General features: G+C 52.9%; 1 protein-coding gene across 5 annotated transcripts in view; it reads left to right on the forward strand.

Moving 5' to 3' along the window:
- The first annotated feature begins 303 nt into the window (after window positions 1–303).
- Window positions 304–27,820, forward strand: part of LOC146054628 (disintegrin and metalloproteinase domain-containing protein 33-like) — a 184,012-nt gene continuing 156,495 nt past the window's right edge. For all 5 annotated transcript variants that reach the window (XR_014469059.1, XR_014469324.1, XM_083168198.1 and 2 more), the window contains exon 1: window positions 304–473. Coding sequence is in view for 3 of the 5 variants with exons in the window: in XM_083168198.1 (XP_083024324.1) it covers window positions 374–473 (100 nt within the window). In the remaining 2 variants the exon portion in view is untranslated. The remainder of the gene's footprint in view (window positions 474–27,820) is intronic.

Raw genomic sequence — 27,820 nt, forward strand, 5'->3', positions numbered from 1 at the left:
GGTGAGATGTACTAATAACTGTCATTATTACAGGCTGGGTTAGGAGCTGACTGGCTGTTGGCTGATCAGGGCTGTCAGACTCTGTGTGGAGGAAGTCAGTGAGGAGGGGCTGTCAGACATCACCACAGGCTGGGCCCCGCCTCCGATTAACCCCTCCGCTGCCAGCACATCTGGAATCTCCCAGCCCCAGGGGTGGTTGGAGGGGGCTGGTGGCAGCTGCATGTGATTAGAGCGTAGTGATGTGGGAGGGGGCAGGTCAGGAGCAGGGCTGCGCGCACACACACACACACACACACACACACACACACACATATATACTGTATATATAGAGAAGGAGGCGATGCTGGATGATGAGTGAGAGATCAGATCTGGGATGGGGACGAGCTGGGAGAGTGGAGCTCAGAGGTCCTGGATATATGTTCTGTACATCTGTCTTCTTATGCCCCCCTTAGTCACCCCAGAGCAGACCCTCGGTGAGTAACCCTGTGGGGTGGGTGATGGGGTATATCGGGGTGGGGGGATAACTGCCCCGATGCTTCTGATCCCATACAACTGCTGATGTCACGTCCAAACTCAGATACTTTGTTGCAGAATCCAGATGTGACTGGCGCTTGTTGTGTGTGTGTGATACAATGTTACACAACTGCTGAGACCACACTGATACAATGTTACCGTCACACAACTGCTGATACAATGTTACAGTCACACAACTGCTGATACAATGTTACACAACTGCTGAGACCACACTGATACAATGTTACCATCACACAACTGCTGATACACTGTTACAGTCACACAACTGCTGATACAATGTTACACAACTGCTGAGACCACACTGATACAATGTTACAGTCACACAACTGCTGATACAATGTTACAGTCACACAACTGCTGATACAATGTTACACAACTGCTGAGACCACACTGATACAATGTTACAGTCACACAACTGCTGATACAATGTTACAGTCACACAACTGCTGATACAATGTTACACAACTGCTGAGACCACACTGATACAATGTTACAGTCACACAACTGCTGATACCGCACTGATACAATGTTACCATCACACAACTGCTGATACAATGTTACCGTCACACAAATGCTGAAACAATGTTACCGTCACACAACTGCTGAAACAATGTTACCGTCACACAACTGCTGATACAATGTTACCGTCACACAACTGCTGAGACCGCACTGATACAATGTTACCATCACACAACTGCTGATACAATGTTACCGTCACACAAATGCTGAAACAATGTTACCGTCACACAACTGCTGATACAATGTTACCGTCACACAACTGCTGAAACAATGTTACCGTCACACAACTGCTGATACAATGTTACCGTCACACAACTGCTGATACAATGTTACCATCACACAACTGCTGATACAATGTTACCATCACACAACTGCTGATACAATGTTACCAGCACACAACTGCTGATACAATGTTACCGTCACACAACTGCTGATACAATGTTACAGTCACACAACTGCTGATACAATGTTACCGTCACAGAACTGCTGATACAATGTTACCGTCACACAACTGCTGATACGATGTTACCGTCACACAACTGCTGATACAATGTTACCATCACACAACTGCTGATACAATGTTACCATCACACAACTGCTGATACACTGTTACCGTCACACAACTGCTGATACAATGTTACCGTCACACAACTGCTGATACAATGTTACCATCACACAACGGCTGATACAATGTTACCGTCACACAACTGCTGATACAATGTTACCGTCACACAACGGCTGGTACAATGTTACCATCACACAACTGCTGATGTTACTGAGAGTGTACTGACCGGCACTTCTGCTGTATACTGACCATGTACTGACCGACACCTCATCTGCTGTATACTGACCATGTACTGACCGACACCTCATCTGCTGTATACTGACCGACACCTCATCTGTTGTATACTGACCATGTACTGACCGACGCATCTGCTGTATACTGACCGACACATCTGCTGTATACTGACCGACACATCATCTGCTGTATACTGACCGACACATCATCTGCTGTATACTGACCATGTACTGACCGACACATCTGCTGTATACTGACCATGTACTGACCGACACATCTGCTGTATACTGACCATGTACTGACCGACACATCTGCTGTATACTGACCATGTACTGACCGACACATCTGCTGTATACTGACCATGTACTGACCGACACATCTGCTGTATACTGACCGACACATCTGCTGTATACTGACCATGTACTGACCGACACATCTGCTGTATACTGACCATGTACTGACCGACACATCTGCTGTATACTGACCATGTACTGACCGACACATCTGCTGTATACTGAGTGACACATCTGCTGTATACTGACCGACACATCTGCTGTATACTGTCCGACACATCTGCTGTATACTAAACATGTACTGACCGACACATCTGCTGTATACTGAGTGACACATCTGCTGTATACTGTCCGACACATCTGCTGTATACTGTCCGACACATCTGCTGTATACTGACCGACACATCTGCTGTATACTGACCGACACATCTGCTGTATACTGACCGACACATCTGCTGTATACTGACCGACACATCTGCTGTATACTGACCGACACATCTGCTGTATACTGACCGACACATCATCCTGCTGTATACTGAGTGACACATCTGCTGTATACTGACCGACACATTTGCTGTATATTGTCCGACCAATCTGCTGTATACTGACTGACACATCTGCTCTATACTGACCATGTACTGACCGACACATCTGCTGTATACTGACCGACACATCTGCTGTATACTGACCGACACATCTGCTGTATACTGACCGACACATCTGCTGTATACTGACCGACACATCTGCTGTATACTGACCGACACATCTGCTGTATACTGACGACACATCTGCTGTATACTGGCCGACACATCATCTGCTGTATACTGAGTGACACATCTGCTGTATACTGACCGACACATTTGCTGTATATTGTCCGACCAATCTGCTGTATACTGTCTGACACAACTGCTGTATACTGACTTACTCATCTGCTGTATACTGACTGACACATCTGCTCTATACTGACCATGTACTGACTGACACACATCAGCTGCTGTATACTGACCGACACATCTGCTGTATACTGACCGGCACATCTGCTCTATACTGACTGACACATCTGCTGTATACTGACTGACACATCTGCTCTATACTGACCGGCACATCTGCTCTATACTGACTGACACATCTGCTGTATACTGTCTGACACATCTGCTGTATACTGACTTACTCATCTGCTGTATACTGACTGACACATCTGCTCTATACTGACCATGTACTGACTGACACACATCAGCTGCTCTATACTGACCTACTCATCTGCTGTATACTGACCTACTCATTTGCTGTATACTGACCGACATATCATCTGCTGTATACTGACCTACTCATCTGCTGTATACTGACCATGTACTGACTGACACTTCTGATGTACACTGTCCCACACATATCTGCTGTATACTGACTTACTCATCTGCTGTATACTGACTGACACATCTGCTGTATACTGTCCGACACATCTGCTGTATACTGACCATGTGCTGACTGACACATCTGCTGTATACTGTCCGACACATCTGCTGTATACTGACTGACACATCTGCTGTATACAGACTTACTCATCTGCTGTATACTGTCTGACACATCTGCCGTATACTGACTTACTCATCTGCTGTATACTGACTGACACATCTGCTCTATACTGACCATGTACTGACTGACACACATCAGCTGCTGTATACTGACCGGCACATCTGCTCTATACTGACCGGCACATCTGCTCTATACTGACTGACACATCTGCTGTATACTGTCTGACACATCTGCTGTATACTGACCTACTCATCTGCTGTATACTGTCTGATACATCTGCTGTATACTGACCTACTCATCTGCTGTATATTGACCTACTCATCTGCTGTATACTGACTGACACTTCTGCTGTATACTGACTTACTCAACTGCTGTATACTGACCATGTCCTGACTGACACATCTGCTGTATACTGACTGACACATCTGCTGTATACTGTCCAACATATCTGCTGTATACTGATGGTATACTGACTGACACATCTGCTGTATACTGACCATGTACTGACTGACACATCTGCTGTATACTGTCCGAAACATCTGCCGTATACTGACTGACACATCTGCTGTATACTGACCTACTCATCTGCTGTATACTGTCCGACACATCTGCTGTATACTGACCTACTCATTTGCTGTATACTGACCGACATATCATCTGCTGTATACTGACCGACACATCTGCTGTATACTGACCTACTCATCTGCTGTATACTGACCATGTACTGACTGACACTTCTGATGTACACTGTCCCACACATATCTGCTGTATACTGACTTACTCATCTGCTGTATACTGACTGACACATCTGCTGTATACTGTCCGACACATCTGCTGTATACTAACCTACTCATCTGCTGTATACTGACCATGTACTGACTGACACTTCTGATGTACACTGTCCCACACATATCTGCTGTATACTGACTTACTCATCTGCTGTATACTGACTGACACATCTGCTGTATACTGTCCGACACATCTGCTGTATACTGACCATGTGCTGACTGACACATCTGCTGTATACTGTCCGACACATCTGCTGTATACTGACTGACACATCTGCTGTATACGGACTTACTCATCTGCTGTATACTGACTGACACATCTGCTGTATACTGTCCGACACATCTGCTGTATACTGACCATGTGCTGACTGACACATCTGCTGTATACTGTCCGACACATCTGCTGTATACTGTCCGACACATCTGCTGTATACTGTCCAACACATCTGCTGTATACTGACTGACACATCTGCTGTATACTGACTGACACATCTGCTGTATACTGTCCGACACATCTGCTGTATACTGACTGACACATCTGCTGTATACTGTCCGACACATCTGATGTATACTGACCGACACATCTGCTGTATACTGCTGTATACTGACCGACACATCTGCTGTATACTGACTGACACATCTGCTGTATACTGACCGACACATCTGCTGTATACTGACTGACACATCTGCTGTATACTGACTGACACATCTGCTGTATACTGACTGACACATCTGCTGTATACTGACCGACACATCTGCTGTATACTGACCGACACATCTGCTGTATACTGACCGACACATCTGCTGTATACTGACCGACACATCTGCTGCATACTGTCCGATATCTTCAGAATTGCGCGGTTTTATTACAGCTATCCCTACAACTCACGCACCCTGTACATGTGCAGACTTTGTCTAAAGCTGTGTACACACGGGGCGCTGAGCGACCATATTGCCAGTGACTGCATGTGCTATGGGAGATAGCTCTCTCCCGTGGCCAGCCCTACAATGGTCGGTTGCTGGTCGCAGAAGCGTGCTCCTGTGACCAGCGCTTTACCTGGCAGTCAGCGGTTTCCCCGGCAGTCAGCGGTTTCCCCGGCAGTCAGCGGTTTCCCCGGCAGTCAGCGGTTTCCCCGGCAGTCAGCGGTTTCCCCGGCAGTCAGCGGTTTCCCCCAGGCAGGGTCTCGTTCTCATCAGCTGGTCGCTGATGCTGAGGAGACACTAAGCGATATATTGCTCCGTGTATACACAGCATTAGTTTATGATACAAGTAAATGCTTCTCCAGCCAATCAGCTGCCAACTGCCATGACAGGAGCTGATTGGCTGGAACACCATATATTATATTAAAGGAGCCCATAGACGCTCCGTTTTGTACTATGCGATGCGCGCTCCCGCGCATCACATAGTACAGTACAAAAAGTATGTGCTGCACATGTACTAGGTACACATCGTATCGGATCGCAGTGCATGCACAAGGGATGCTCAAGGGATGCGATCCGATGCGATGTGTACCTTAAGTACAGAACGGACCATCAAAACGGAGCATGTATGGGGGGCATAAGACTCATTGATACATGGGGTGACATTCTTTGCTGTGCGATTATCGTTTTTTTGCGGTAATTAGACCACAAAATGGCGATATCGCATTTTCCCATTAAATCGTTAATTTAATGGGATGCGCTCAGGGACTGAAATCGCATATTATGTGCGTTAAGGTATGCTGACTAAAAATGCGAGATTAATTCGCATTTTTATCGCATCCAGATGTTTTCGCACAGAAAAGTATACAAGTCGCTTATTTAATGCTATGCGCATTTGCACATCGCATTTTTAGGTGACTAATTATCGCACTTATTTCAGACCAGGTTCTGATGGGCGAATTAGCCAGAACCCTGCACAGATCGCAATGTTCTGTGCAGGGTTCTGCTGTAAAAAATAAAAGAAAGGGTTAAAAAAAAAAATAACGAGCGCGGGGTCCCCCGCCCGAGTATAACCAGCCCCGGGCTCACTGAGCCGGTGCTGGTGACATAAAATCAGGGCCCTTGACAAATAGGGGTCCCCTTGAATTCATGAAACCAGCACCAGGCTCAAGGTCCGGCGCTGGTTCCCAAAATACAGGGGACAAAGTGACTAGGGGTCCCCCGTATTTTAAGAACCAGCACCGGACACAACCAGCCAGCAGGGTAATGCCACAGCCGGGGGAAACTTATTATTTAAGCTCCCGCGGCCAAAGCATTAACCCCCTGGCTGGTCAGCATGGGCAGGGGTCCTGGGGAAGTGGGGACCCCCCCAATGAAGGGGTCCCCCCCCCTCCAGGACTTACCAGCCCATGCTGATAGTCCGGGGCTGTCCCCGATGCCCCTGGGCGGTGGGCATCGGGCTGATGACTTGTGTAAAAAAAAAGAATTAAAACTATTGTTTTATACTGGCGAACTATGAGTCCCAGCAAGCCTACCCCGCATGCTGGGACTTTGGGAACCACAAGTCCGAGCATGCAGGGCATTAAAGGGCCCGCTGGCACTTGTAGTTCTACAGTACAAAAAATAGTTCACAAAATCACACTGACACACTGTAAAATAAAACTTTAATACACACAAAACACACACACACTGATACTTACCTACCTTGAGCCCGTAGGTCGGTCCCTGGATCCTGGGTCCGTCCTCCGGGGCTCCAGGGCAGAAGAGTCCGGTTCCGGGGCCTTGGTCCTGGTTCCGGGGCTGGTCCTGGGGTTCCGGGGCTCCTGGGCTGCAGAATCCGGGGTCCGGGATCCGAGGTAGTCCCCAGGGGTACCTAAGGAAGCAAATCCAACTCACCTGGTCCCCGGCGACGACCTCAGAATCCTCTCCGGTGACAGCGCTGGTCCCATCTGCTACCCGGCTCGCAGGACTTTGACAGGCGCAGAGATGTTTCCTCCTCGGCGTCTCTGCACAGAATGATTTCTTGGCCAATCAGGAGCCGAGAAAGTCGGCTCCTGATTGGCCAGAAATCATTCTGAATACAGACGCCGAGGAAGTAACATCTCAGCGCATCTAGAGCAGAGATGTTTCCTCCTCTGCGTCTCTAGTCAATTCAAATTTTTATTATTCTAATCATTTTTATAGTCAAAATGCTGAAGTAAAAAGTCAATGGCAGGTGAGGCAGAACACCTAATGTAGGTACCATTTATCCTGGGGCATCAGTGCCATGCTGAGCGAGGTTGTAGGAGACTACCCCTGCTGTAGCAAGCTATGCACACATGGAGGTGGTCCAGCAGGGAGAGGGTTAATAAACACACCAAGGGCTCGCTTCCTGCTATTGGCCGCTGTGACTACGCTGCAGATACATGACATTCTCTGGGGATCCTCACATGCACACAGTCACCAGTGTATTACAGTACTATCACATGATACATATCCCGTCGCTGTGTCAGTGCGGCCATAGAACGTACGGGGCCATTTCCTGAGCGATGTTACTTCATTTACCTAGATTGTCAGAATAAGCCGCTACATTGCTCAGTGTGTATGGGGCAAAAGCGATAGCGATGTGTGGGCCCGTGTTGCTATCGCCCGGCAATTCATATCCAGCCTAGCCTTGTCACCTAGCCCACATTACACTGTTACCCATAGTTACCTCCTTTTCTGCATTCTGCAGGAGACTCCCTCACATAGCAGCAATCTCCCCCTCTCCCTCATTAGTCTAGCAATCTCCCTCATGTCACCTAGCCCACATTACACTGTTACATCATAGTAACCTCCCATCCTGCATTCTGCAGGAGACTCCCTGATATAGCAGCAATCTCCCTCTCTCCCTCATTAGTCTAGCAATCTGCTCCATGTCACCTAGCCCACATTACACTGTTACATCATAGTTACCTCCCCCCTGCATTCTGCAGGAGACTCCCTGACATAGCAGCAATCTCCCTCTCTCCCTCATTAGTCTAGCAATCTCCCTCATGTCACCTAGCCCACATTACACTGTTACATCATAGTTACCTCCCCCCTGCATTCTGCAGGAGACTCCCTGACATAGCAGCAATCTCCCTCTCTCCCTCATTAGTCTAGCAATCTCCCCCATGTCACCTAGCCCACATTACACTGTTACATCATAGTTACCTCCCCTCCTGCATTCTGCAGGAGACTCCCTGATATAGCAGCAATCTCCCTCTCTCCCTCATTAGTCTAGGAATCTACCTCATGTCACCTAGCCCACATTACACTGTTACATCATAGTTACCTCCTTTTCTGCATTCTGCAGGAGACTCCCTGACATAGCAGCAATCTCCCTCTCTCCCTCATTAGTCTAGCAATCTCCCCCATGCCACCTAGCCCACATTACACTGTTACATCATAGTTACCTCCCCTCCTGCATTCTGCAGGAGACTCCCTGATATAGCAGCAATCTCCCCCTCTGCCTCATTAGTCTAGCAATCTCCCTCATGTCACCTAGCCACATTACACTGTTACATCATAGTTACCTCCCCTCCTGTATTCTGCAGGAGATTTCCTGACATAGCAGCAATCTCCCTCTCTCCCTCATTAGTCTAGCAATCTCCCTCATGTCACCTAGCCCACATTACACTGTTACACCATAGTTACCTCCCCTCCTGCATCCTGCAGGAGACTCCCTGACGTAGCAGCAATCTCCCTATCTCCCTCATTAGTCTAGCAATCTCCCTCATGTCACCTAGCCCACATTACACTGTTACATCATAGTTACCTCCCCTCCTGCATTCTGCAGGAGACTCCCTGATATAGCAGCAATCTCCCTCTCTCCCTCATTAGTCTAGCAATCTCCCCCATGTCACCTAGCCCACATTACACTGTTACATCATAGTTACCTCCCCTCCTGCATTCTGCAGGAGACTCCCTGATATAGCAGCTATCTCCCCCTCTCCCTCATTAGTCTAGCAATCTCCCTCATGTCACCTAGCCCACATTACACTGTTACATCATAGTTACCTTCCCTCCTGCATTCTGCAGGAGACTTCCTGACATAGCAGCAATCTCCCTCTCTCCCTCATTAGTCTAGCAATCTCCCTCATGTCACCTAGCCCACATTACACTGTTACATCATAGTTACCTCCTCTCCTGCATTCTGCAGGAGACTCCCTGACATAACCGCAATCTCCCTCTCTCCCTCATTAGTCTAGCAATCTCCCTCATGTCACCTAGCCCACATTACACTGTTACATCATAGTTACCTCCCCTCCTGCATTCTGCAGGAGACTCCCTCACATAGCAGCAATCTCCCTCTCTCCCTCATTAGTCTAGCAATCTCCCTCATGTCACCTAGCCCACGTTACACTGTTACACCATAGTTACCTCCCCTCCTGCATTCTACAGGAGACTCCCTGACATAGCAGCAATCTCCCTCTCTCCCTCATTAGCCTAGTAATCTCCCTCATGTCCCCTAGCCCACATTACACTGTTACATCATAGTTACCTCCCCTCCTACATTATGCAGAAGACTCCCTGACATAGCAGCAATCTCCCTCTCTCCCTCATTAGTCCAGCAATCTCCATCATGTCACCTAGCCCACATTACACTGTTACACCATAGTTACCCCTCCTCCTGCATTCTGCAGGAGACTCCCTGACATAGCAGCAATCTCCCTCTCTCCCTTATTAGTCTAGCAATCTCCCTCATGTCACCTAGCCCACATTACACTGTTACACCATAGTTACCCCTCCTCCTGCATTCTGCAGGAGACTCCCTGTCATAGCAGCAGTCTCCCTCGTGTTACCTAGCCCACATTACACTGTTACCCATAGTTACCTCCTTTCCTGCATTCTGCAGGAGACTCCCTGACATAGCAGCAATCTCCTTCTCTCCCTCATTAGTCTAGCAATCTCCCCCATGTCATCTAGCCCACATTACACTTACACCATAGTTACCTCCCCTCCTGCATTCTGCAGGAGACTCCCTGACATAGCAGCAATCTCCCTCTCTCCCTCATTAGTCTAGCAATCTCCCCCATGTCACTTAGCCCACATTACACTGTTACATCATAGTTACCTCCCCTCCTGCATTCTGCAGGAGACTCCCTGACATAGCAGCAATCTCCCTCTCTCCCTCATTAGTCTAGCAATCTCCCTCATGTCACCTAGCCCACATTACACTGTTACATCATAGTTACCTCCCCCCTGCATTCTGCAGGAGACTCCCTGACATAGCAGCAATCTCCCTCTCTCCCTCATTAGTCTAGCAATCTCCCCCATGTCACCTAGCCCACATTACACTGTTACATCATAGTTACCTCCCCTCCTGCATTCTGCAGGAGACTCCCTGATATAGCAGCAATCTCCCTCTCTCCCTCATTAGTCTAGGAATCTACCTCATGTCACCTAGCCCACATTACACTGTTACATCATAGTTACCTCCTTTTCTGCATTCTGCAGGAGACTCCCTGACATAGCAGCAATCTCCCTCTCTCCCTCATTAGTCTAGCAATCTCCCCCATGCCACCTAGCCCACATTACACTGTTACATCATAGTTACCTCCCCTCCTGCATTCTGCAGGAGACTCCCTGATATAGCAGCAATCTCCCCCTCTCCCTCATTAGTCTAGCAATCTCCCTCATGTCACCTAGCCACATTACACTGTTACATCATAGTTACCTCCCCTCCTGTATTCTGCAGGAGACTCCCTGACATAGCAGCAATCTCCCTCTCTGCCTCATTAGTCTAGCAATCTCCCTCATATCACCTAGCCCACATTACACTGTTACACCATAGTTACCTCCCCTCCTGCATCCTGCAGGAGACTCCCTGACGTAGCAGCAATCTCCCTATCTCCCTCATTAGTCTAGCAATCTCCCTCATGTCACCTAGCCCACATTACACTGTTACATCATAGTTACCTCCCCTCCTGCATTCTGCAGGAGACTCCCTGATATAGCAGCAATCTCCCTCTCTCCCTCATTAGTCTAGCAATCTCCCCCATGTCACCTAGCCCACATTACACTGTTACATCATAGTTACCTCCCCTCCTGCATTCTGCAGGAGACTCCCTGATATAGCAGCAATCTCCCCCTCTCCCTCATTAGTCTAGCAATCTCCCTCATGTCACCTAGCCCACATTACACTGTTACATCATAGTTACCTTCCCTCCTGCATTCTGCAGGAGACTCCCTGACATAGCAGCAATCTCCCTCTCTCCCTCATTAGTCTAGCAATCTCCCTCATGTCACCTAGCCCACATTACACTGTTACATCATAGTTACCTCCTCTCCTGCATTCTGCAGGAGACTCCCTGACATAACCGCAATCTCCCTCTCTCCCTCATTAGTCTAGCAATCTCCCTCATGTCACCTAGCCCACATTACACTGTTACATCATAGTTACCTCCTTTTCTGCATTCTGCAGGAGACTCCCTGACATAGCAGCAATCTCCCTCTCTCCCTCATTAGTCTAGCAATCTCCTCCATGTCACCTAGCCCACATTACACTGTTACATCATAGTTACCTCCCCTCCTGCATTCTGCAGGAGACTCCCTGATATAGCAGCAATCTCCCTCTCTCCCTCATTAGTCTAGCAATCTCCCTCATGTCACCTAGCACACATTACACTGTTACATCATAGTTACCTCCCCTCCTGCATTCTGCAGGAGACTCCCTGATATAGCAGCAATCTCCCTCTCTCCCTCATTAGTCTAGCAATCTCCCCCATGTCACCTAGCCCACATTACACTGTTACATCATAGTTACCTCCCCACCTGCATTCTGCAGGAGACTCCCTGATATAGCAGCAATCTCCCCCTCTCCCTCATTAGTCTAGCAATCTCCCTCATGTCACCTAGCCCACATTACACTGTTACATCATAGTTACCTTCCCTCCTGCATTCTGCAGGAGACTTCCTGACATAGCAGCAATCTCCCTCTCTCCCTCATTAGTCTAGCAATCTCCCTCATGTCACCTAGCCCACATTACACTGTTACACCATAGTTACCCCTCCTCCTGCATTCTGCAGGAGACTCCCTGTCATAGCAGCAGTCTCCCTCGTGTTACCTAGCCCACATTACACTGTTACCCATAGTTACCTCCTTTCCTGCATTCTGCAGGAGACTCCCTGACATAGCAGCAATCTCCTTCTCTCCCTCATTAGTCTAGCAATCTCCCCCATGTCATCTAGCCCACATTACACTTACACCATAGTTACCTCCCCTCCTGCATTCTGCAGGAGACTCCCTGACATAGCAGCAATCTCCCTCTCTCCCTCATTAGTCTAGCAATCTCCCTAATGTCACCTAGCCCACATTACACTGTTACATCATAGTTACCTCCCCTCCTGCATTCTGCAGGAGACTCCCTGACATATCAGTAATCTCCCTCTCTCCCTCATTAGTCTAGCAATCTCCATCATGTCACCTAGCCCACATTACACTGTTACACCATAGTTACCCCTCCTCCTGCATTCTGCAGGAGACTCCCTGACATAGCAGCAATCTCCCTCTCTCCCTTATTAGTCTAGCAATCTCCCTCATGTCACCTAGCCCACATTACACTGTTACACCATAGTTACCCCTCCTCCTGCATTCTGCAGGAGACTCCCTGTCATAGCAGCAGTCTCCCTCGTGTTACCTAGCCCACATTACACTGTTACCCATAGTTACCTCCTTTCCTGCATTCTGCAGGAGACTCCCTGACATAGCAGCAATCTCCTTCTCTCCCCTCATTAGTCTAGCAATCTCCCCCATGTCATCTAGCCCACATTACACTTACACCATAGTTACCTCCCCTCCTGCATTCTGCAGGAGACTCCCTGACATAGCAGCAATCTCCCTTTCTCCCTCATTAGTCTAGCAATCTCCCTAATGTCACCTAGCCCACATTACACTGTTACATCATAGTTACCTCCCCTCCTGCATTCTGCAGGAGACTCCCTGACATATCAGTAATCTCCCTCTCTCCCTCATTAGTCTAGCAATCTCCATCATGTCACCTAGCCCACATTACACTGTTACACCATAGTTACCCCTCCTCCTGCATTCTGCAGGAGACTCCCTGACATAGCAGCAATCTCCCTCTCTCCCTTATTAGTCTAGCAATCTCCCTCATGTCACCTAGCCCACATTACACTGTTACACCATAGTTACCCCTCCTCCTGCATTCTGCAGGAGACTCCCTGTCATAGCAGCAGTCTCCCTCGTGTTACCTAGCCCACATTACACTGTTACCCATAGTTACCTCCTTTCCTGCATTCTGCAGGAGACTCCCTGACATAGCAGCAATCTCCTTCTCTCCCTCATTAGTCTAGCAATCTCCCCCATGTCATCTAGCCCACATTACACTTACACCATAGTTACCTCCCCTCCTGCATTCTGCAGGAGACTCCCTGACATAGCAGCAATCTCCCTCTCTCCCTCATTAGTCTAGCAATCTCCCTCATGTCACCTAGCCCACATTACACTGTTACATCATAGTTACCTCCCCTCCTGCATTCTGCAGGAGACTCCCTGACATATCAGTAATCTCCCTCTCTCCCTCATTAGTCTAACAATCTCCCTCATGTCACCTAGCCCACATTACACTGTTACACCATAGTTACCTCCCCTCCTGCATACTGCAGGAGACTCCCTGACATAGCAGCAATCTCCCTCTCTCCATCATTAGTCTAGCAATCTCCCTCATGTCACCTAGCCCACATTACACTGTTACATCATAGTACCCCCCCCCCCCCTGCATTCTGCAGGAGACTCCCTGACATAGCAACAATCTCCTTCTCTCCCTCATTAGTCTAGCAATCTCCCTCATGTCACCTAGCCCACATTACACTGTTACATTATAGTAACCTCCTCTCCTGCATTCTGCAGGAGACTCCCTGACATAGCAGCAATCTCCATCTCTCCCTCATTAGTCTAGCAATCTCCCTCATGTCACCTAGCCCACATTACACTGTTACATCATAGTTACCTCCCCTCCTGCATTCTGCAGGAGACTCCCTGACATAGCAGCAATCTCCCTCTCTCCCTCATTAGTCTAGCAAGGATACGGTGTGCGGCTAACAGGCAGGATACTGTGTGTGCGGCTAACAGGCAGGATACTGTGTGTGCGGCTAACAGGCAGGATACTGTGTGTGCGGCTAACAGGCAGGATACTGTGTGTGCGGCTAACAGGCAGGATACTGTGTGTGCGGCTAACAGGCAGGATACTGTGTGCGCGGCTAACAGGCAGGATACTGTGTGTGCGGCTATTAGGCAGGATACTGTGTGCGCGGCTAACAGGCAGGATACTGTGTGCGCGGCTAACAGGCAGGATACTGTGTGCGCGGCTAACAGGCAGGATACTGTGTGCGCGGCTAACAGGCAGGATACTGTGTGCGGCTAACAGGCAGGATACTGTGTGCGCGGCTAACAGGCAGGATACTGTGTGCGCGGCTAACAGGCAGGATACTGTGTGTGCGGCTAACAGGCAGGATACTGTGTGTGCGGCTAACAGGCAGGATACTGTGTGCGCGGCTAACAGGCAGGATACTGTGTGCGCGGCTAACAGGCAGGATACTGTGTGCGCGGCTAACAGGCAGGATACTGTGTGTGCGGCTAACAGACAGGATACTGTGTGCGCGGCTAACAGGCAGGATACTGTGTGCAGCTAACAGGCAGGATACTGTGTGTGCGGCTATTAGGCAGGATACTGTGTGTGCGGCTAACAGACAGGATACTGTGTGCGCGGCTAACAGGCAGGATACTGTGTGCAGCTAACAGGCAGGATACTGTGTGTGCGGCTATTAGGCAGGATACTGTGTGCGCGGCTAACAGGCAGGATACTGTGTGCGCGGCTAACAGGCAGGATACTGTGTGTGCGGCTAACAGGCAGGATACTGTGTGTGCAGCTAACAGGCAGGATACGGTGTGCGCGGCTAACAGGCAGGATACGGTGTGCGCGGCTAACAGGCAGGATACGGTGTGCGGCTAACAGGCAGGATACTGTGTGTGCGGCTAACAGACAGGATACGGTGTGTGCGGCTAACAGGCAGGATACTGTGTGCGCGGCTAACAGGCAGGATACTGTGTGCGCGGCTAACAGGCAGGATACTGTGAGCGGCTCGGCCTGGACGTCACATGTCCCCTGACATCTAGAACATATAAGTACCAACCAAACTGCTCCAAACTGCCATTTTTCAAAAACAGCCTTTAATTTTGATGAGATGCATAGTGGATGTTGATAAAGAACCAGCAAATCAGCCCCTAACTGCCATGTGCCAGGAGCTGTCATTCATTGGTTGGTGCTTTATTCTTCTCCACTTTATCTCTCTCTAAAAATTGCTGCTTCTCCCCCAAACTGTCACTTATGCAGATGTGCGCACAACGGCGCCCTGATTTCTGGCTCTGCGCAGTGCGATGGCGCCGATGTTTCTCTGTGACAGGTGATGGATGGACTGATACCTCAGGGCCATGTCTGTGGCATGTTCTGGTACATTCCACATGCATGTCAGGCGTGTCAGGAATGCCTGAGAGATTACAGAACAGGCAGCGTAATATCAGATACAGATTCCGGCATTCCTGCGGGCACCAGTCACACTGGCTGCCCGGCCCGCAGACCCCTACGTTAGGTGCCCGCATTGTTTCTGATAGTAAGGGATTGTCCCTATTTTATAGGAACGGACCAGTAATCCCCCCGTTACTGCCAGTGTGGGGTATAACGGGTAGTGCTCTGTGTATACCCGCAGTAACGTAGCCCTGGAATGATCCTGGTGCTGGGTCTCTGCAGGGCAGTAGAGAGCATGGCCAGGACCAGGTACTTTTCATGGGGTGTGGCCTAATCAAGGGAGGCGTGGCCATGCCCCCTTAGAATAAAATACAGTGAAAACTGTAAGCACCTCCCTGGACACACAGCAGCATGTGCTGGGTCGAGAACAGTGGTGTGCACACGGGCCCCTGCGTCCCAGGGGGCCCACACCATGTAGATAAGGGCCCCCTGCAACCCAGGGGGCCCACACCATGCAGACTGCACCCATTTCTCTAATACATACGCTCTGGAGTCTGGCGATCTGTCAGTGCAGTGTGAGGGCTGTAGTGCTCCGACCCACCACACCAGGGGCTGGCTGGCAACTTTTAGCCCGGGGGGCAAGTCCAGAGCACTGGCCCATAAGTAACAGCGCATCATTAAAATGGAGGTTTTTCGTAAAAAATATATGTATTAATAAAAAAGTTAATAATGACACCACAGGCTTCTCTCCTGCATAAAGAACACGGCACCACAGGCTGCACCCTTGCGTAAAAAAACAGGACACCCCAGGCTGCTCCATTGCTTAAAAGACAGGACACCACAGGCTGCTCCCCCTGTATAATAATCATGCCATGACATTACAGGCCGCTCTCCCTGTATAATAAAAATAATGCCATGACACCACAGTCTGCTCCCCCTGTATAAGAATAATGCCATGACACCTTATGTGTCATGGCATTACTTTTATTATATTATACAGGGGGAGCAGCCTGTGGTGTCATGGCATTATTATTATACGGGGGGAGCAACATGTGGTGTCGTGGCCTTACTTTTATATTATACAGGGGGAGCAGCCTGTGGTGTCATGGCATTACTTTTATATTATACAGGGGGAGCAGCCTGTGGTGTCATGGCATTATTATTATACAGGGGGAGCAGCCTGTGGTGTCATGACATAATGCTCCCCCTGTATAATAATAATGCCATGACACCACAGGCTGCTCCCCCTGTATAATAATAATGCCCTGACACCACAGGCTGCTCCCCCTGTATAATAATGCCTAGGCATTACATACAATATCCTATAGATTCATCCACAGATGGAGACCTTAATTTAATCCAGCATTATTTAAATCCAGCAATACCTGAGTGCCATCAGCCTTTGCTATCTATGTATCTATAAATATATGTAGTTTTCACATTAAGAATATATATTGACTTGGGAGTGGAGAAGGGGACAGTGAGATGGAAGAGTGGGAAAATGGTGTATGCGATTGTGTGTGTGTGTGTGTGTGTGTGGGGGGGGTAGATATATATAAGATATACATGAGGGGGACACTGGGCTAAGGGGGTTCTATATGGGGGGTAGTGGGTTGGTTGGGAAGGGGAGACAGAAGAGTGTGTTAGATGTGGGGGGCCTTTCTGATGGGGGGGTGGGCTCTTTGAAGGAAAAGGGGGACACTACTACTAGGCTGGGGACGAGGGATAGCAAGCAACACTAACCTGATGATTGCTTGTGTTGCCCAGGCTGATTGCAGAACCTTAGCTCTGGCCGCTGCCGCTTGGAGGCTGATGTGTCCGCATTCACTGCAGACTCTCCTGCCTTCCCTGATGTGTTGATTTGCAGCTCGGGGGAGAAGAGAGACATCCTGCGGCCTGCCTGTACCAGCCCCGGCGTCTGCTCAGTGCTCAAGTAGCCAGCCCACTGCCCAGTATTGTGAAACTGCTTCATGCATGTGTTAAGACGGCCCTGCAGACGCGTGGGTGGGTGGCGTCATCCACACCCAGCGTCTGCCACTGCTGGAGATCAGAGTGAACAGGCGGCCGGGCCCTCCTCCACGTAGCTGTGGAGGCCGGCGGCCATGTTCCTGTAGCCGCAGCCAGGTTTTAAAAGACTACGGGAACATGGCCGCCGGCAGTGCAGAAATAGGTAAGGCAGCCGCGGATGCGGCTGCGGCCCCTAGCCCTCCTGTCAGAGCGGCCTGGGGGACACATGGCACCCTGCCCCCCGGCCCAGCCCGCCCCTGCACCACACAGCGTCAGAGAGGAGCGGGGCCCGGCCGGGGGACGCTGCACACGACCATTTCCTATCTTATAACTCTACTGCTGCCAGATAACGGTGACCCCCCCCTCCCGAATCTCCGCGTCCGATCCCCAGCATCTGTTCTGTGACTGCTGCTAGATAAATGGGACCCCCCTCCCGTATCTCCACGTGGAATCGGTACATCTGTCAGAATGAACTTAGGTCTACAGTCATTAGGTCGACCCCACTAGGTCGACTGGCAGGAAGGTCAACCTGACTTAAGGTCGACGTGGGCCAAGGTCGACATGACTTAAGGTCAAATTTGCATAAAGGTCGACACGAGGAAGGTCGACTGGTCATAAGGTCGACATGGGTTTTTCACTGTTTTTTTATCAGAGTGTCGACACAGTCGACATGGACACAGTTGGCAATGAGAATCGGACCCTCGCAACGCTCGCTTCGCTCGCAATGCTTCGGGCACGGTGGCTCGCTTCGCTCGCCACAGCTTTAATAACCTCCTCCATGCCCTAGTGGATGGTAGGGCATGAAATACCGCCTGTCGGCACATGTCGGCTCAAAAAACAGTGAAAATCCCATGTCGACCTCATGACCAGTCGACCTTCCTCAAGTCGGCCTTTATGCAAATTCGACCTTAAGTCATGTTAACCTTGGCCCATGTCGACCTTAAGTCAGGTCGACCTTCCTGCCAGTCGACCTAGTGGGGTCGACCTAATGACTGTAGACCTAAGTTCATTCTAATAGATGACCGCATCCCCTCCACGTCCGGTCCCCAGCATCTGTTCTGTGACTGCTGCCAGATAAAGGGACCCTCCCTCCCGTCTCTTCGGCGTCTGATCCCCAGCATCTGTTCTGTGACTGCTGCCAGATAACGGGGACCCCCCTCATGTATCTCCGCGTCCGATCCCCAGCATCTGTTCTGTGACTGCTGCTAGATAAAGGGGACCCCCCCTCCCGTATCTCCACGTCCGATCCCCAGCATCTGTTCTGTGACTGCTGCCAGATAACGGGGACCCCCCTCATGTATCTCCGCGTCCGATCCCCAGCATCTGTTCTGTGACTGCTGCTAGATAAAGGGGACCCCCCTCCTGTATCTCCGCGTCCGATCCCCAGCATCTGTTCTGTGACTGTTGCTAGATAAAGGGGACCCCCCCTCCCGAATCTCCGCGTCCGATCCCCAGCATCTGTTCTGTTACTGCTGCCAGATAACGGGGACCCTCCCTCCCGTCTCTTCGGCGTCCGATCCCCAGCATCTGTTCTGTGACTGCTGCTAGATAAAGGGGACCCCCCTCCCGTGTCTCCGGCGTCCTATTCCCTGTTCTGTGACTGCTGCTAGATAAAGGGGACCCCCCTCCCGTGTCTCCGGCGTCCTATTCCCTGTTCTGTGACTGCTGCTAGATAAAGGGGACCCCCCTCCCGTGTCTCCGGCGTCCTATTCCCTGTTCTGTGACTGCTGCTAGATAAAAGGGACCCCCCTCCCGTCTATCCGGCATCCGATCCCCAGCATCTGTTCTGTGACTGCTGCTAGATAATGGGGACCCCCCTCCCGTCTCTCCGGCGTCCTATTCCCTGTTCTGTGACTGCTGCTAGATAAAGGGGACCCCCCCTCCCGTCTCTCTGGTGTCCTTTCCCCTGTTCTGTGACTGCTGCTAGATAATGGGACCCCCCCTCCCGTCTCTCCGGCGTCTGATCCCCTGTTCTGTGACTGCTGCTAGATAATGGGGACCCCCCCTCCCGTCTCTCCGGCATCCTATCCCCTGTTCTGTGACTGCTGCTAGATAAAGGGGACCCCCCTCCCGGCTATCCGGCATCCGATCCCCAGCATCTGTTCTGTTACTGCTGCCAGATAACGGGGACCCTCCCTCCCGTCTATCCGGCATCCGATCCCCAGCATCTGTTCTGTGACTGCTGCTAGATAATGGGGACCCCCCTCCCATCTCTCCAGCGTCCGATCCCCAGCACCTGTTCTGTGACTGCTGCTAGTTAATGGGGACCCTCCCTCCTGTCTCTCCGGCGTCCTATCCCCTGTTCTGTGACTGCTGCTAGATAAAGGGGACCCCCCCTCCCGTCTCTCCGGCATCCTATCCCCTGTTCTGTGACTGCTGCTAGATAAAGGGGACCCCCCCTCCCGTCTCTCCGGCGTCTGATCCCCTGTTCTGTGACTGCTGCTAGATAAAGGGGACCCCCCCTCCCGTCTCTCCGGCATCCGATCCCCAGCATCTGTTCTGTGACTGCTGCTAGATAAAGGGACCCTCCCTCCCGTCTCTCCGGCGTCCTATCCCCTGTTCTGTGACTGCTGCTAGATAAAGGGGACCCCCCTCCCGTCTCTCCGGCATCCTATCCCCAGCATCTGTTCTGTGACTGCTGCTAGATAAAGGGACCCTCCCTCCCGGCTCTCCGGCGTCCTATCCCCTGTTCTGTGACTGCTGCTAGATAACGGGGACCCCCCCTCCCGTCTCTCCGGCATCCTATCCCCTGTTCTGTGACTGCTGCTAGATAAAGGGGACCCCCCTCCCATCTCTCCGGCGTCCTATCCCCTGTTCTGTGACTGCTGCTAGATAAAGGGGACCCCCCTCCCATTTCTCCGGCGTCCGATCCCCAGCACCTGTTCTGTGACTGCTGCTAGATAAAGGGGACCCCCCTCCCATTTCTCCGGCGTCCGATCCCCAGCACCTGTTCTGTGACTGCTGCTAGATAACGGGGACCCCCCCTCCCATCTCTCCGGCGTCTGATCCCCAGCATCTGTTCTGTGACTGCTGCTAGATAACGGGGACCCCCCCTCCCATCTCTCCGGCGTCTGATCCCCAGCATCTATTCTGTGACTGCTGCTAGATAAAGGGGACCCCCCTCCCGTCTCTCCGGCATCCTATCCCCTGTTCTGTGACTGCTGCTAGATAAAGGGGACCCTCCCTCCTGTTTCTCCAGCGTCCTATCCCCTGTTCTGTGACTGCTGCTAGTTAATGGGGACCCCCCTCCCGTCTCTGCGGCGTCCGATCCCCAGAATCTGTTCTGTGACTGCTGCTAGATAAAGGGGACCCTCCCTCCTGTCTCTCCGGCGTCCTATCCCCTGTTCTGTGACTGCTGCTAGATAAAGGGGACCCCCCTCCCGTATCTCCAGCATCCTATCCCCTGTTCTGTGACTGCTGCTAGATAATGGGGACCCCCCCTCCCGTCTCTCCGGCATCCTATCCCCTGTTCTGTGACTGCTGCTAGATAAAGGGGACCCCCCCTCCCGTCTCTCCGGCGTCTGATCCCCAGCATCTGTTCTGTGACTGCTGCTAGATAAAGGGACCCTCCCTCCCGTCTCTCCGGCGTCCTATCCCCTGTTCTGTGACTGCTGCTAGATAAAGTTGACCCCCCCTCCCGTCTCTCCGGCATCCTATCCCCTGTTCTGTGACTGCTGCTAGATAAAGGGGACCCCCCCTCCCGTCTCTCCGGCGTCTGATCCCCTGTTCTGTGACTGCTGCTAGATAAAGGGGACCCCCCCTCCCGTCTCTCCGGCGTCTGATCCCCAGCACCTGTTCTGTGACTGCTGCTAGATAAAGTTGACCGCCCCTCCCGTCTCTCCGGCATCCTATCCCCAGCATCTGTTCTGTGACTGCTGCTAGATAAAGGGGACCCTCCCTCCCGGCTCTCCGGCGTCCTATCCCCTGTTCTGTGACTGCTGCTAGATAAAGTTGACCCCCCCTCCCGTCTCTCCGGCATCCTATCCCCTGTTCTGTGACTGCTGCTAGATAAAGGGGACCCCCCTCCCGTCTCTCCGGCGTCCTATCCCCTGTTCTGTGACTGCTGCTAGATAAAGGGGACCCCCCTCCCATTTCTCCGGCGTCCGATCCCCAGCACCTGTTCTGTGACTGCTGCTAGATAACGGGGACCCCCCCTCCCATCTCTCCGGCGTCTGATCCCCAGCATCTGTTCTGTGACTGCTGCTAGATAACGGGGACCCCCCCTCCCATCTCTCCGGCGTCTGATCCCCAGCACCTGTTCTGTGACTGCTGCTAGATAACGGGGACCCCCCCTCCCGTCTCTCCGGCATCCTATCCCCTGTTCTGTGACGGCTGCTAGATAAAGGGGACCCCCCTCCCGTCTCTCCGGCATCCTATCCCCTGTTCTGTGACTGCTGCTAGATATAAAGGGGACCCTCCCTCCTGTTTCTCCAGCGTCCTATCCCCTGTTCTGTGACTGCTGCTAGTTAATGGGGACCCCCCTCCCGTCTCTGCGGCGTCCGATCCCCAGAATCTGTTCTGTGACTGCTGCTAGATAAAGGGGACCCTCCCTCCTGTCTCTCCGGCGTCCTATCCCCTGTTCTGTGACTGCTGCTAGATAAAGGGGACCCCCCTCCCGTATCTCCAGCATCCTATCCCCTGTTCTGTGACTGCTGCTAGATAATGGGGACCCCCCCTCCTGTCTCTCCGGCATCCTATCCCCTGTTCTGTGACTGCTGCTAGATAAAGGGGACCCCCCCTCCCGTCTCTCCGGCGTCTGATCCCCAGCATCTGTTCTGTGACTGCTGCTAGATAAAGGGACCCTCCCTCCCGTCTCTCCGGCGTCCTATCCCCTGTTCTGTGACTGCTGCTAGATAAAGTTGACCCCCCCTCCCGTCTCTCCGGCATCCTATCCCCTGTTCTGTGACTGCTGCTAGATAAAGGGGATCCCCTCCTGTCTCTCCGGCGTCCTATCCCCTGTTTTGTGACTGCTGCTAGATAAAGGGGACCCCCCTCCCATCTCTCCGGCGTCCTATCCCCTGTTCTGTGACTGCTGCTAGATAAAGGGGACCCCCCCTCCCATTTCTCCGGCGTCCGATCCCCAGCACCTGTTCTGTGACTGCTGCTAGATAACGGGGACCCCCCCTCCCATCTCTCCGGCGTCTGATCCCCAGCATCTATTCTGTGACTGCTGCTAGATAACGGGGACCCCCCCTCCCATCTCTCCGGCGTCTGATCCCCAGCATCTGTTCTGTGACTGCTGCTAGATAACGGTGACCCCCCCTCCCATCTCTCCGGCGTCTGATCCCCAGCATCTGTTCTGTGACTGCTGCTAGATAAAGGGGACCCCCCCTCCCGTCTCTCCGGCGTCCGATCCCCAGCACCTGTTCTGTGACTACTGCTAGATAAAGGGGACCCCCCTCTTGTCTCTGGCGTCCTATTCCCTGATCTGTGACTGCTGCTAGATAAAGGGGACCCCCCTCCCGTCTCTCCAGCATCCTATCCCCTGTTCTGTGACTGCTGCTAGATAAAGGGGACCCCCCCTCCTGTCTCTCTGGTGTCCTATCCCCTGTTCTGTGACTGCTGCTAGATAAAGGGGACACCCCCTCCCGTATCTCCAGCATCCTATCCCCTGTTCTGTGACTGCTGCTAGATAAAGGGGACCCCCCTCCCGTCTCTCCGGCGTCCGATCCCCAGCACCTGTTCTGTGACTGCTGCTAGATAAAGGGGACCCCCCCTCCCGTCTCTCCGGCGTCCGATCCCCAGCACCTGTTCTGTGACTGCTGCTAGATAAAGGGGACCCCCCCTCCCGTCTCTCCGGCGTCCGATCCCCAGCACCTGTTCTGTGACTGCTGCTAGATAAAGGGGACACCCCCTCCCGTATCTCCAGCATCCTATCCCCTGTTCTGTGACTGCTGCTAGATAAAGGGGACCCCCCCTCCCGTCTCTCCGGCGTCCGATCCCCAGCACCTGTTCTGTGACTGCTGCCAGATAACGGGGACCCTCCCCTCCCGTCTCTCCGGCGTCCGATCCCCAGCACCTGTTCTGTGACTGCTGCTAGATAAAGGGGACACCCCCTCCCGTATCTCCAGCATCCTATCCCCTGTTCTGTGACTGCTGCTAGATAAAGGGGACCCTCCCTCCCGTATCTCCGGCGTCCGATCCCCTGTTCTGTGACTGCTGCCATAGATTCTGACACGTGCAGCTGTCCTGCTGGATCGCATGTACCCCAGGCACCGAGAGGTCACACGCACTGTGGCCGGGAAGTCTGAGTCACCTCTGTATGTAAATAGTACCTTATTCTGATTTACTCGCAAGGCTGCGACTCCGCCCGCCGCCTACAGTGCTGCCCCCCCCCCCATCACCCGCACGACCCCCCGCATGGCTGCAAATAGATGATTTACATAATCATCCAATCGCAGATGACACCAATATGGTGACTGTAACCGGCTGATGTCACCGGAGGTCCGCTCCCTGCCCCCCGCATGTCCGTCAGGGCCTCATTAGCCTGAGAACGCCCAGGAAACGCTGAGTGTTCCCATATGCTAATTGGGCTACCCGGCACCCCCCCCCCCACTCCCCACGAAGGGCCCAACGGATCTGAATTAGGCCCATAATGCGGTGATGGCACCGATTCCCTGTGTCACACTTCCTGCTGTCACTCACACATCACCCCCCCTCCCCCCCTGTGTCACACTTCCTGCTGTCACTCACACATCACCCCCCTCCCCCCTGTGTCACACTTCCTGCTGTCACTCACACATCACCCCCCTCCCCCCTGTGTCACACTTCCTGCTGTCACTCACACATCACCCCCCTCCCCCCGCACTCCGCGCTAGATCTACTAGGCCTGAAAAGTGATAAAGACAAGAGAGATAAACCGCCAGCTGATCAGCTCCTAACTATAATTGCTCAACCCAAGCCTGTAACATGACAGTTAGGAGCATGTTGGCTCTATATTACTCTTCAAGGCTTAGTACACGTAAGATACCCGCAGATCAGCAGTCTCCCAGCTAACCCCCCATCTGCCCGTGTTATCCGTCCATGTGTGCCGGTATGGCCTCCGCTGGCCATGCACCTCACAGAGAGGATGGACAGGCAGGAGAGGCAGCGGTCTGTGGCGCGACGCAGTGTAATCCTGTAATTCACTAGGGGGTGCCAGCCGGCCGAGATCCCGGCATCTCTCCCGCTCTGTATGACAGGCAGGGGGACGGATGCGGGGGACGGATGCGGGGGAGCAGCGGACATACGCAGCTTAGCACACAGGCCTGAATCAGGCCCCCAGTGCCTGTTTATCCCCAGCTGGGCTGTAGCATGTTCCGCTTGTCCTCTGAGCACAGATCTGGATATCCTGGAAACCTGGACTGTAATGATGGAGTTGGGGAAACTCTGAGCTGGCACATGGATCACTTTCCAGCATGTCGCAGGCACATGAGGGGTTAATTCCGCATTGCATACAGTAGATCTGTCAGTGCTGGTCAGTCCTCATACACTCAGAGACAGCTGCATCCTGCCTGCAGCCCCCACCTGCCGTACCCATCTGCTGACAGATCATCTGCACAGGCAGCTTCCTCACCCTACTGATCCCTGCCGACACTGCTGGTCACCCCAGGACACAGCAACCCCCCGACACACATACCCCCCCCCCCCCCGACACAGCAACCCCCCCCCCCCCCCCTGCTGTACCCATCTGCTGACAGATCATCTGCACAGGCAGCTTCCTCACCCTACTGATCCCTGCCGACACTGCTGGTCACCCCAGGACACAGCAACCCCCCGACACAGCAACCCCCCGACACAGCAACCCCCCCCCCCCCCCCCTGCTGTACCCATCTGCTGACAGATCATCTGCACAGGCAGCCGCCTCACCCTACTGATCCCTGCCGACACTGCTGGTCACCCCAGGACACAGCAACCCCCGACACCGCAACCCCCCGACACCGCAACCCCCCGACACATACCCCCCCCCCCGACACACATACCCCCCCCCCCCCCCCACAGCAAACCCCCCCCACCTGCTGTACCCATCTGCTGACGGATCATCTGCACAGGCAGCTTCCTTCCCCTACTGATCCCTGCGGACACTGCTGGTCACAGCAACCCCCCGACACACATACCCCCCCCTCCCCGACACAGCAACCCCCCCCCCCCCCCCCACACCTGCTGTACCCATCTGCTGACGGATCATCTGCACAGGCAGCTTCCTTCCCCTACTGATCCCTGCGGACACTGCTGGTCACAGCAACCCCCCGACACACATACCCCCCCCTCCCCGACACAGCAAACCCCCCCCCCCCCCACACCTGCTGTACCCATCTGCTGACGGATCATCTGCACAGGCAGCTTCCTCACCCTACTGATCCCTGCTGATACTGCTGGTCACCCCAGGACACAGCAACCCCCCGACACCGCAACCCTCTGACACCGCAACCCCCCGACACCGCAACCCCCTGATACAGCAACCCCCCCCCGACACACATATATTCCCCCCCCCCCCACCTGCCGTACCCATCTGCTGACGGATCATCTGCACAGGCTTCCTTCCCCTACTGATCCCTGCCGACACTGCTGGTCACAGCAACCCCCCGACACACATACCCCCCCCCCCCTCCCCGACACAGCAAACCCCCCACACACCTGCTGTACCCATCTGCTGACGGATCATCTGCACAGGCAGCTTCCTTCCCCTACTGATCCCTTGTTACAGAATGGGCGTGTCAGAATGAGCCGTGGGGAGGATGCGGCGATGGGGAGGGACCGTGTTACAGAATGGGCGTGTCAGAATGAGCCGTGGGGAGTATGCGGCGATGGGGAGGGACCGTGTTAAAGTATGGGCGTGTCAGAATGAGCCGTGGGGAGGATGCGGCGATGGGGAGGGACCGTGTTACAGAATGGGCGTGTCAGAATGAGCCGTGGGGAGGATGCGGCGATGGGGAGGGACCGTGTTACAGAATGGGCGTGTCAGAATGAGCCGTGGGGAGGATGCGGCGATGGGGAGGGACCGTGTTACAGAATGGGCGTGTCAGAATGAGCCGTGGGGAGGATGCGGCGATGGGGAGGGACCGTGTTACAGAATGGGCGTGTCAGAATGAGCCGTGGGGAGGATGCGGCGATGGGGAGGGACCGTGTTAAAGAATGGGCGTGTCAGAATGAGCCGTGGGGAGGATGCGGCGATGGGGAGGGGCCGTGTTACAGAATGGGCGTGTCAGAATGAGCCGTGGGGAGGATGCGGCGATGGGGAGGGGCCGTGTTACAGAATGGGCGTGTCAGAATGAGCCGTGGGGAGGATGCGGTGATGGGGAGGGACCGTTACAGAATGGGCGTGTCAGAATGAGCCGTGGGGAGGATGCGGCGATGGGGAGGGACCGTGTTACAGAATGGGCGTGTCAGAATGAGCCGTGGGGAGGATGCGGTGATGGGGAGGGACCGTTACAGAATGGGCGTGTCAGAATGAGCCGTGGGGAGGATGCGGCGATGGGGAGGGACCGTGTTACAGAATGGGCGTGTCAGAATGAGCCGTGGGGAGGATGCGGCGATGGGGAGGGACCGTGTTAAAGAATGGGCGTGTCAGAATGAGCCGTGGGGAGGATGCGGCGATGGGGAGGGGCCGTGTTACAGAATGGGCGTGTCAGAATGAGCTGTGGGGAGGATGCGGTGATGGGGAGGGACAGTGTTACAGAATGGGTGTGTCAGAATGAGCCGTGGGGAGGATGCGGCGATGGGGAGGGACCGTGTTAAAGAATGGGCGTGTCAGAATGAGCCGTGGGGAGTATGCGGCGATGGGGAGGGACCGTGTTAAAGTATGGGCGTGTCAGAATGAGCCGTGGGGAGGATGCGGCGATGGGGAGGGGCCGTGTTACAGAATGGGCGTGTCAGAATGAGCCGTGGGGAGGATGCGGTGATGGGGAGGGACCGTTACAGAATGGGCGTGTCAGAATGAGCCGTGGGGAGGATGCG

This window comes from Crinia signifera, chromosome 1, assembly GCF_055691185.1.
Source record: "Crinia signifera chromosome 1, ASM5569118v1, whole genome shotgun sequence".
NCBI lineage: Eukaryota > Metazoa > Chordata > Amphibia > Anura > Myobatrachidae > Crinia > Crinia signifera.